The 12,079-nt window shown below is 40.1% G+C and overlaps 1 protein-coding gene across 1 annotated transcript in view; it reads left to right on the forward strand.

Moving 5' to 3' along the window:
- Positions 1-3,025: 3,025 nt before the first annotated feature.
- The window catches only part of ANKUB1 (ankyrin repeat and ubiquitin domain containing 1), a 30,458-nt gene continuing 21,404 nt past the window's right edge, over positions 3,026-12,079 (forward strand). Inside the window, exons 1-2 of the mRNA XM_055570356.1 lie at positions 3,026-3,115; positions 4,400-4,543. Of these exons, the coding sequence (XP_055426331.1) occupies positions 3,026-3,115; positions 4,400-4,543 (234 nt within the window). The remainder of the gene's footprint in view (positions 3,116-4,399; positions 4,544-12,079) is intronic.

Here is a 12,079-nt window from a genome sequence, read left to right on the forward strand (position 1 = left end):
CCAGGTTCCCTACAGCCAGCAACCGCAGGACTCTGTTCCACCACCAAAGGACCAGCCTCACACACCAGTGGGCATGAGCCCCAGAAACCCCTGGGCCCCAGCTCTGCCCACCAGCAGGACAGCACCAGTTCCAAGACACTTTGGACCCCTCAACCAGCTGCCCTGGGATCTAGCCCAATCATCTGTAGGCCAGCACCTGCTTTAGAACACCCCAGAAGATGCAGCCAGCCATGTCAGGAAATGAGCCCACCCACCAGCAGGCTAACACTAGATCTGCCCCACAACCACTTACTTCAGAACCAGTTTTCACCCACCAGTGGGTCAGCACTGGCCCTGGGGCCTCCTAGGGCTCTTCAGCCAGCACCTCAGGACCCAGCCCACCAACCAGTAGCCAGCAGTTCCACATAAGTCAGGGCCTGGCAACCAACTAGACCAGGGGCCAATCATGCCTACCAGAGCTGAGCATTTACTCCAAAGGCAAGTCCACAAAACTAGAAGACAAAACTAAAGCAAGCAGCTCAGGAAGTTATAAAGTACTTGGTTGTGATTTCTTAACGCATATGAGCTTCTTTGCATTTCCCTGGTGGCTCAGCTGTAAAGAATCCACCTGCAATGCAGGAGGTGCTGGAGAAGTGGGTTCGATTCCTGGGATGGGAAGATCCCCTGGGGAAAGGCATGACAACCCACTCCAGTGTTCTTGCTTGGAGAATCCTGTGGACAGAGAAGCCTGGTGGGCTACAGTCCACAGGGTGGCAAAGAGTTGGACACAACTGAAGTGACTTAGCATGCACACATGACTTTCAAGATTCTCTGCCCTAAGTTGGTCTCTGGAAGCAGAGCCTGAGACAGGGGTTGGGATGTGTGCCAGTTACCGAGGGAGCACTTTTCAAGAAAACCTGGGACGTCTCTGGTGGTGCAGTAATAATCGGCCTGCCAATGCAGGGGACATGAGTTCAATCCCTGATCCAAGAAGATTCCTCATGTCGTGAAGCAACGAAGCTGGTGAGCCACAACTACTGAGCCTATGTGCTCCAAATACTGAAGCCTGTGAGCCTAGAACTTGAGCTTCACAACAAGAGAAGCCACCACAATGAGAAGCCTGCACAATGCAATGGGCACCACAACAAAGAGTAGCCTCCACTTGCAGCAACTAGAGAAAAGTGAAAGTGTTAGTCACTTAGTCTGCTCTGACGCTTTGTGACCCCACAGACCATAGCCCTCCAGGCTCCTCTATCCATGGAATTCTCCAGGCAAGAATACTGAAGTGGGTTGCCATTCCCTTTTCTGGGGGATCTTCCCAACTCAGGGAGTGAACCTGGGTCTCCTGCATTGTAGGCAGATTCTTTACTGTCTAGACCACCAGGGAAGTGCAATTAGAGAAAACTCCATGCAAAGCAACAAAGACTCAGAGAAGCCAAAGATAAATAAATAAATAAAAAGAAAAGAAAACCTTAGGAAGGAATAGAATTATGCAGGATTGAGAAAAAACAAAGAGCTAAGGAAAAATGTAATCTCAGTTAAAGTCCAGCTATGGCCTGTTCTGCCGGGATCCTTTGCAGAATTTTCACCCCTTGATGTAAGACAGTGGGCTACAAAATGACTTGTGAGGTCAATTATTGAAGGGAGTGCTTAGCTTTCCTGGCAAGACAGCTCCCATCAACTGAGGGCAATTCTTTGGAAAACATGGTGTAGCTATAAGCCTTTAGCAGTCAACAGTAACTGCAGCTGGAGGGGGTGAGGGAGGGTAAGCAAGACACCAAAACAGTGTTAAAACTACATCCTGTTTTAATATTGTTTCAATCAAAATGTTGAAAGCATAAGAAGGTATCATCACGTTGCAACACTTGAAACATATGAGGCAAAATAATCAGTTTGGGGATGAAATCCTTTACCATTTTTATGTTTTCCATTTTCTTAAGTTTCTTATAATTGGAACTCAGACTGGGAATCAGAATAGAATTAATCAAGAGTTAAATTTACTGAGCACCTATCATGTGACTGACATTATGCTAAGTGCTGTTAAGAATAAAAAGAAATGTAAGATAGGGATTCTGTCCCAGATTGGGAGGAATTTCAGGAAGAAAACAGGATTTATGTATATGAAAAAATGATCAGACATAATAACATTAAACAAAGTGTATAATACCGTGGATTTCAAAGGAGAGTCAGAATTAAGCTCCAGTAAAATGCTTACTCTATAAACTTGAGTAATAGTGCTTAATATGTTTGCTCATTTTTTTGAGAGGGGTTTGAAATATTTTCCACCAACACTAAGGGAAGTTGAAGGAGATAACAATGGTAAATTGTTCTAAATAACATAAGGGCAAGGACTAAAAGAAATACCAACTGTATTGTGTTGTTATTGGGCAGATCCCATTATGCAGAGAAGGGAAAACCACAGAGTCATTTGCCTACACATTCATCTCCCTGGTGCAAGTGGGTATTGTTCTGTACCCCGTGGCAGGATTAGAAATACCGCCGGGGAGCAAGTACACAAAGTTGTTATGGAAACCAGAATGCTTCAGCTCAGAGTTATTTACAGAGAACTTCCAGGATGGTCACATTCAAGAAAATCAACTCTGTTTTGCTTTACTCTGTGCCAAGGCATCCCAATCAAATATCTCTTTCAAAGGGTCATTTGGTCAGTTGTACTTGGGCGACTGTGGATTCAAGGGTCAGTGGATGGGGGTCACATCACAAATTATAATTCGTATGTGGCATTTTTGTGTTACATGCTTGACACCTGTTCACACTTGCCTCAACCATTGTCAAGCATGCTGGTTTCCGTAATAGAGGAACAGGTGGCTGGTGACTGACGCCATCTGCAGAGATGCATTTCCTCCACCGGAGCTGCTGCGAGTGTCAGCCGAGCCTGCGGCACTGCACGACCGCTCTCTCCACGTTCTCTCAACTCGCCTTTGAGGCTGGACAGTAACAGTGGCCCCGGCCATCATTTTTAATTGTGAATTGAGATTCTCCCAGCTATACAATAGAATTTTTGGGAAAAGCTTCTTCTTTTGAGAAAATGAGAATTTTCATAGCCTTTGAGGGATCTTTTGAACCGTTTGATGTTTCAACAGATGAAACTGTGGAGTCTGTCAAGCTGATGATAAAGGTACGTATTTTGTCCCTGAGCCACTAAGATGTGTATTAATTTTAACTACGCAGTGAAGTTTAAACTGTATGTGGGGTAAAGATATTATTGGGTACATTTTCAGCAAACAGGGAAGTAAAACTACTTGAAAATATCATTGTTTGCTTACATAATCATTTGTTAGATAATGTTAACTGTAAATATGCTAGACAGGAAAATTCTCAGGGGGGAAAAATGTTTAACTTCTCTTTATAAGATTCATAAGTTTGTGCATTGGCCAGATAGTATTACTGCAATTCTTCATAAAAGGAGAAAAACAAAACACTACCTCTAGGCTGGGTAAGTAGAACATGACAGTTATCAGACAATGGCTTGTGTGTAGAGCAAGCAACTATAAAGAACCAAAGGACTTGGGATGCGGAGGGGACTTTGGGGCTACAGTCTCATTTTGCATCCAGGAATAACTGCAGTTCAGAGAGGTTGACCATTTAACCTAGGATCATGGAGCCAGAATAAGAAATAATTTGGGTGCAGTACTTTTCTTAAAAGTTTCTTATAAATACTCACTCTAAAGTGGGAAATAACACAAACATTTAGGAACTGACCATCAAATGGTATTTAACTGGAGATGATTTATTCCCACTTGCTGAGAAGCATTTATTGAATCTTAGTTGTATGATATTTAGTAATTACTATGAGCTCTAAAATCTAGATCTTCTAACATAGAGGCTCTTAACCTTTATGTGTCATGGATCCCTTAGGCGGTCTGGTGAAGCCTATGGACTCCGTTTTAAATGCATAAAAATGCATATCCACAAAAAGGAAACCAGTTATATTGAAATACAATTTTCAAAAATTAGAAAACAAATTGGCAACATGTGGGTTTCCTTATTAACACAGCAAGTGTTTGCAGTGTGTCTCATAACTACTACAGTTTCAAAGAAGATCAGTATAAGTATTTTGAGATATCTGCAGCAACTATAATGGGATATGAAGCTATCTGTGATTTCTATTGGTGACAAAGTCACAGGAACACGCAATTACGGCTACTTTAGTTTGTTGCCTATATACATAAGGAAAATTCCAATTTTATTTGGAGTTAATAAAACCCAAATACAGTTTTTCCCATCTAAATTCTATCCATAAACTTTTGGGAATATCTAAAGACTCTAGGTTAAGAACCCCTGTCTAAGACTTCTTCCTTCTCTCCTAAACAATTTTATAATACTCAGTGGAAAATGTAAAAGAAAAGAGATTACTAATGTAGAGATGTGCTGTTTTCATAATATGCTATTGATTTTAAAGGATTATTTCCACATTCCTCTCTCTGAAGATGAACAAGGCAGAAGGTATCTGGAGCTGACATATGCTGGAGCAGCTCTAAAGGACAGCTGGAGTCTTGCTGATGTTGGAATATCTTTTTGTTCAACTCTCAAATGCTTTGTTAAGGTATGATGGATGAACAGAGTAACATTTGTCCAAGATGTCTACCTCATTTTGAATAAATTTATGGACTTCCCTCGTGGCTCAGACGGTAAAGTGTCTGCCTACGATGCAGGAGACCTGGGTTCGATTCCTGGGTGGGGAAGATCCCCTGGAGAAGGAAATGGCAACCCACTTCAGGACTCTTGCCTGGAAAATCCCATGGACGGAGGAGCCTGGTGGGCTACAGTCCATGGGGTCGCAAAGAGTCGGACACGACTGAGCGACTTCCCTTTCTTTCCCTTTCTTATGGATAATTCAACTAAAGTGATTTCATAATTTAGCAAGAGGTTTTCTCTTCTTGCCTTGCCCTCTCTTCCACTTGTAAAACTAGTCTTAGGCAAAAATCCATGCAGTAAGGCAAACAAGGCATGGAGACTGGATAGAGTTCCCTCACTGACTCCTTTTTTCCCTTCCCTCCTCTTTCCCCATAAGTTGCCTGCCCCAAAATAGTCATCACAGAGCAACCCATAAACCAATATGGAAGCAAGACCGAGGAGCAGATCTAGAATACTGATGTGAGAGAAAGAAGGTTAAGTCACTTCTTTGGGCTTACAATGGATTATGGGAATGAGGAAAGGGAAGAAATTCTCCATAACAATAAAAATGAAGGGGCAGTTTCTACACTCAAATCCATCAGCACAGCCATTCATGAATTAGCTGTACGTACAAACGGAGACAGCATTTTCCATTTATACTGTCCATAATCAGTGGTGCTTAATTTGGGATCCATGGCTGGGCTCTAAGAACAAAATCCTAAAATGGCAAAATATGCAAAACTATGTACCTGGAGACTTTTAGGGCGAAGGATCCTTAACTTTTAACAATTTCTCAAAGAGACAAGCAATATAAGAGTTGCTCTCTAAGACAGAAATAGTATTCAGTACTAGTTCTCTACTCCATATGAAAACACCAACCTCAGGGAACATAGTAAAGTACATATTCTTGGCTAAATAGGGCACTAATTTTCTCATATTTAGCATTTAGAAAATGTTAATGGTAGCTAAAGCTAACTCTTTGTTTTCATGTATTTTACTGATAGACTAACTGGGAAGTCTATTTTTAAAAGGAATATTCTAAAATATCTACTATTATGTAGTAAAGATAAGTCACAGAAAAAGAAACATTGTTTGATCCCCATTTAGGTAAATAAAAAGACCATATTTTTATATGTGTTTTTAATATCTTATAAGCATTTGTTCATGTATTTTTAAAGTTTATTTTTCATTGCCACAACATTTGTTTATAATATTATATAATTTTAATGCATACAATATTATATTTCTACTTTCATAAACTCTATAACATGCTTGTCACTAGAAATTTAGTTTCCATTCATCTCTGTACCACTGATCCCCTTTACCCATGTCATACCCCTTTACCTCCACTTCTTCCTGTCTGCTAACCACTACTCTGTTCACTGTATCTATGTCTTTGGTTTGATTTGTTCATTTTTTTTGTGTTGCTAGTTTGCTTTTTATATTCCACATGGAGTGAAATCATATGATATTTGTCTTTCTCCATCTGTCTGATTTTACTTAGCATAAAACCCTCTGGGTCCATCATGTTGTTGTAAATGGCAAGATTTAATCATTTTATGGCCAAGTAGTTCCATTGTACACCCATCCACACACACACACACACACACATAAATATATATATACATACATACATATATATGTATATACACACCACCCCCCACATCTTCTTTATCCATTCTTTTGTTGATGGGCATTTAGGCTTCTTTCCATATCTTGGCTATGGTAAATGATGCTGCAACGAACACGGGCGGGGGTACATATATGTTTTTGAATTACTGTTTTGCTGTGCAGAGGCTTTTTAGTCCGATAGTTTGATGTAGTACTGTTTTCCTTTTGTTTCCCTTGCCTGAGGAGACATACCTAGAAAGATACTGCTAAGACTAATGTCAAAGAGCATACTGCCTATGTTCTCTTCTATCCCATTTTATGGTTTCAGGTCCTACATTTAAGTCTTTAATCTATTTTGAGTTGACTTTCATGCATCGTAGGAGATATTGATCTAGTTTCTTTCTTTTTTCTTTCTTTCGCATGTGGTTTTCCAGTTTTCTCAACAATCCTTTCTCCATTTTATATTCTTTGCTCCTTCGTGTAAATTAATTGTCCATATATGTGTGGGTTTATTTTGGAGCTCTCAATTCTATTCCATGAATCTATTTTTGCCAATACCTTGCCATTTTTATTAATATAGCTTTGTAATATAGTTTGAAACCAGAATGTGTGATATCATCAACTTTTTTGTTCTTTTTGTCTCAAAACTGCTTTGGCTATTCAGTATCTTCTGTAGTTCCATATAAATTTTAGGATTTTTTGTTGTTGTTGTTCTAGTTCTGTGAGAAATGTCCTTGGGACCTCGATGGAGATTGCATTGACTCTGTAGACAGTTTTAGTTATTATGAACATTTTAATAATGTTGACTCTTTTTTTCTAAATACTTAAGTGTGTATTATGAAGCAAGAACAACATTCTCTTACAAAACTATGGTAATACTCAAGCCAGGATTTTCAATATTGCTGAGATATAATTATCTAACACAAGAATTGGCAAAGTTTTGCTTTTTTTTTTCTTTGCAGGTTAGATAGTAAATATTTTAGGATTTGTAGGCCATATACTCTCTGTCACAACCAGTCAACTTTTAAAAAAACTTTATTGGCGTACAGTTGATTTACAATGTTTTGTTAGTTTCAGGTGTCCGATCATACTGATTCTTAGAATTTATGGAATATCTTTCTATTTCTTTGTGTTGTCTTCAGTTTCATTCAACAGTTTTAGAGTTTTCAGTGTACAAGTCTTTCACCTCCTTGGTTAAATTTGTTCCTAGGTATTTTATCCTTTTCATTGTGATTATAAATGGGATTGCTTTCTTAATTTCTCTTTCTGCTAATTCATTGTTAGCATTTAGAAATCCAACCGATTTTTTGTCTTTTCTTTGTTCTTTTTTTTTTCCCTTTGGATGGTAATTGTTCTGCTGGTTTCTGCCATACAACATGAATCAGCCATAAGTATATATATATCTCCTCCCTCTTAAAGGGCAAGGAGAGGGTGGGATGAATTGAGAGAGTAGCATTTTAATATTTACTTACTTATTTGGCATTACACAGAGACATTACTTTGCCAACAAAGGTCTGTCTAGTCAAGGCTATGGTTTTTCCAGTGGTCATGTATGGATGTGAGAGTTGGACTGTGAAGAAAGCTGAATGTCGAAGAATTGATGCTTGTGAACTGTGGTGTTGGAGAAGACTCTTGAGAGTCCCTTGGACTGCAAGGACATCCAACCAGTCCATTCTAAAGGAGATCAGTCCTAGGTGTTCATTGGAAGGACTGATGTTGAAGCTGAAACTCCAATACTTTGGCCACCTGATGTGAAGAGCTGACTCATTTGAAAAGACTCTGATGCTGGGAAAGATTGGGGGCAGGAGGGGAAGGGGATGACAGAGGATGAGATGGTTGGATTGCATCACCGACTCAATGGACATGAGTTTGAGTAAACTCCGGGAATTGGTGATGAATAGGGAGGCCTGGCATGCTGCAGTCCATGTGGTTGCAAAGAGTCAGACACGACTGAGCGACTGAACTGAACTGACTTATTTGGCTGCATTGGGTCTTTAGTTGTGGCACAGGGGATCTTCACTGTGGCATTTGGGTTCTCTTATTGTGGCACGTGAGCTTAGTTGCCTCAGGGCATGTGGGATCTTAGTTCCCCAACTAGGGATCGAACTTGCATCCCCTGAATTGCAAAGTGAATTCTCAACCACTGGACCATCAAAGAAGTCCCTAGAATTGCAACAGATTTTTGAAAGTTGATTTTGTACTCTGTAACTTTGTTTATTATTTCTAATAGCTTTTTTTGTAGAGTCTTCAGGCTTTTCTCTATACAAAATCAAGTCATCCATAAATTGTGACAGCTTTACATCTTCCTTTCCAATCTGAATGCCTTTCATCTCTCTCTCTCTCTCTCTTTTTTTTTGCTTAATTGCTCTGACTAGAGCTTCCAATACGTTGCATAAGAGTGGCAAGAGTGGGCATCCTTTTCTTGTTTCTTATTTTAGAGGTATTGTTTTTATGTTCTTGAAAGATACCTAATCATCAGCAAAGGAAATAAAAACAATTTCTTCTGCTTTTCTCCCTCTAATATTCAGAAAATTGTAGTATAATACATTTTAAGCAGATTAAATTCCATGTTATTTTTTAAATGTCTTTCAAGCAACTTAGCAGCAGCAGCAGCAGTATAAACTACAGAGAAGGCAATGGCACCTCACTCCAGTACTCTTGCCTGGAAAATCCCATGGATGGGGTCGCTAAGAGTCAGACACGACTGAGCGACTTCACTTTCACTTTTCACTTTCATGCATTGGAGAAGGAAATGGCAGCCCACTCCAGTGTTCTTGCCTGGAGAATCCCAAGGACGGGGGAGCCTGGTGGGCTGCTGTTTATGGGGTCGCACAGAATCAGACACAACTGAAGCGACTTAGCAGCAGCAGCCACAGTATAAACTAAGTATATATATACTATATAGTATAAACTTTTACTTAGTTAAGCACTGACTTTATTTTCATTATTTAAAATTTTTATTTATTTTTGACCAGGTAGTACATTCACATGGTGCTCAATTCAAATGTTACAGAAGGATATACAATAAAAAGTCTCTCTCTAACCTTTGGCCCCCAGTTTCCCTCCCCAAAGCAACCAATTGTTCATAATTTTACTTACAAAAATATTTCATAACTTCTGCCAATTAAGCATCATCCATCACAGTGATACAAGCTGCCTTTGCACTGAACTCTAAACTTTCCCTAAAGTTCTAAACTACTAATGACAAGAATCAAATGTAGAGGTACAAGACTTTTCCAGAGAGTCCAGGAAGAATAGGATTACAAGTCACAGGACTGGCCAACATGAAGGGTTTAGTTAAAAACTCAAGTTCCACAGATTCTTAATGATCTTTATTTTCTCCTTCTCTGGCAGAATTATATTTAGAGAATTTCCCCTGTGGCTTAGCGGTAAAGAATTTGTGTGCAATGCAGGTTTGATTCCTGGGTCAGGAGGATCCCCTAGAGGAGGGCATGGCAACCCACTCCAGTATTCTTGCCTGGAGAATCCCATGGACAGAGGAGCCTGGTGGGCTACAGTCCATACAGTTGCAAAGAGTAACTGAGCAACTGAGCATGAACGCATGCATGAAATAGATCTATGTATTTTCTTTATCGAAAAGTAAGACACTTTGTATGTACCTCTTACCATGGTGCCTTGGTTTGCTTGTAAAGTGGAAAATCTAATTTTACATTTGTCAATAATGGTTTGTTTATGGAATTGCTTATTTAACAGCATCTGACTTTCTTGGGTATAACTACCAGTGTTTCAACGTTCAGAACATTCAGGGAGGGATATTATATAGATAAATGCCTTTTTTATAAATAGATAAGGTGAGTCAGCAAGTTGCTGTTAATCAACGGTTACCTGCTCCTTCTCAGTCAAACCAATATGAAGAAGCATCACCAATTGGTATGCCTCAGTAGAACTTAAAATGTTGTTCAGTTGCTAGTTTAGTTAGTTCAGTTCAGTCGCTCAGTCATGTCCGACTCTTTGCCATGCCATGAATTGCAGCACATCAGGCCTCCCTGTCCATCACCATCTCCCGGAGTTCACTCAGACTCACGTCCATCGAGTCAGTGATGCCATCCAGCCATCTCATCCTCTGTCGTCCCCTTCTCCTCCTGCCCCCAATCCCTCCCAGCATCAGGGTCTTTTCCAGTGAGTCAACTCTTTGCATGAGGTGGCCAAAGTACTGGAGTTTCAGCCTCAGCATCAGTCCTTCCAATGAAGTCATGTCCAGTTCTTTGTGACCCTATGGACTACAGCACAGCTGGTTTCCCTATCCTTCTAAAATGGGTTAGTGAACTTAATATGGGTTAGTGAACTAAAATGGGTTAGTGAACTAAAATGGGTTAGTGAACTTAATACGGGTTTCCCACAAAAACAAAGCTATAAAATGGTGAAAATACAGAGTTAAAATAGTGCAATGAGAACTGTGTTCCAGCTGTGTTATGAATTATTTATTCAGTACATATGTATGGACAGTCCACTCTGTACTGGGTACTAGTCTAGGCGTTGGGTGACAACAATGAACAAAACTCAAGCAATAGTTTCCAAAATACCCAGGTCAGAATGAAGGAGGCAAATATTTATGCATATTCTGAAAAGTAGCTTTTAAACTTATTTTTCTAACATCAAATAGCAGTTAGTTAGTTATTAAGGGTGATTTGGGGCTTTGCTGTTTTGTTTGTACATTCTGCAGTTAATTCTAAATATAAATTAAAACCCAGATCAAGGGCTAACTTTAGGGAAATCAGAGTAATCATAAAAGAAATAAGAAATAACTATCACATAAAATATAATTTTTCTCTCTTCCTCACTATCTTTTTATTCAGATTTCATAGGAATTTCTTCCTGGCTATAAACATCATATGGATTAGGAGCCTTGATGGAGCTTTAGGAAAACAGGAGCATGATGAAAGACAAAGGGTGACTCCTATGTCCTTTCAGTGTTTACTGAGGGAGTTTATGAGGAGCTGTTGAGGAAAATGGTTCCAAGCACTTAAAATTCAGCGAGCAGCTCTGCCTGCAGATTAGCTCAGCAGAAGAGAGCTGAACTGCTCCCAGTGATCTGAGTCCCTGAAATGGACCTCAGATAAGAGCACCACAGCCTAAGTGATCATCAATAACACTACTCCTTAAAGGCTCTTTCAAAGATATCCGCATGTTGCTCACATTGTGGCAATGTATTATCTGGGAGGTGCACAACGAATTTCATGTATTACAAACCGAAGCAGGGAGGGGTTCCTGGAGAAACCCAAGGCAGTTCTAATAGGAAGAAGGGGGAGGGGAGCAGGAGTTGGGCAGGGGAGCAGTGACTGGCTGGAGCAGGCACTTGAGGAACCTGGAGGCAGGCCAGCTTCTCAGTTTTGCTCAAGGCCCTGTGAAACCAGTTACTGGGACCCTGGGTGGCAGCTCCGTGAGCTGACACCTGCTATGGCAGCATCAGGCTAAAGAAAAACAAGATCTTCCTGAATCCGCTAAAGAGAAAGTTAAGCCAGTTTCTTTTTTGTTGTTGTGGTTGTAAAACGAAAATTTTAGTAACCTTTCCTTCCCACCCTTTCCCCATTTGCCCCTATTGCTACATTTTTTTAGTTCTGGTCTGATTGATTTAACTGTCTTAACAGATTATTATTCTCCTAAACATTCCTTCTTAACTCTCGGATATCTGAGTTCCATTTTAGATTCCAAAACAAAAGGAGCAAAGGAAACTTTTGTCACTTTTATTTAGTGCAAAGTGAAAGTGAAGTTGTTTAGTCATATCGGACTCTTTTCGACCCCATGGTATGTAGCCTGCCAGGCTCCTCCATCCATGGGATTTTCCAGGCAAGAATACTGGAGTGGGTTGCCATTTCCTTCTCCAGGGGATCTT

This window comes from Bubalus kerabau, chromosome 2 (assembly GCF_029407905.1).
Source record: "Bubalus kerabau isolate K-KA32 ecotype Philippines breed swamp buffalo chromosome 2, PCC_UOA_SB_1v2, whole genome shotgun sequence".
Taxonomy (NCBI): domain Eukaryota; kingdom Metazoa; phylum Chordata; class Mammalia; order Artiodactyla; family Bovidae; genus Bubalus; species Bubalus kerabau.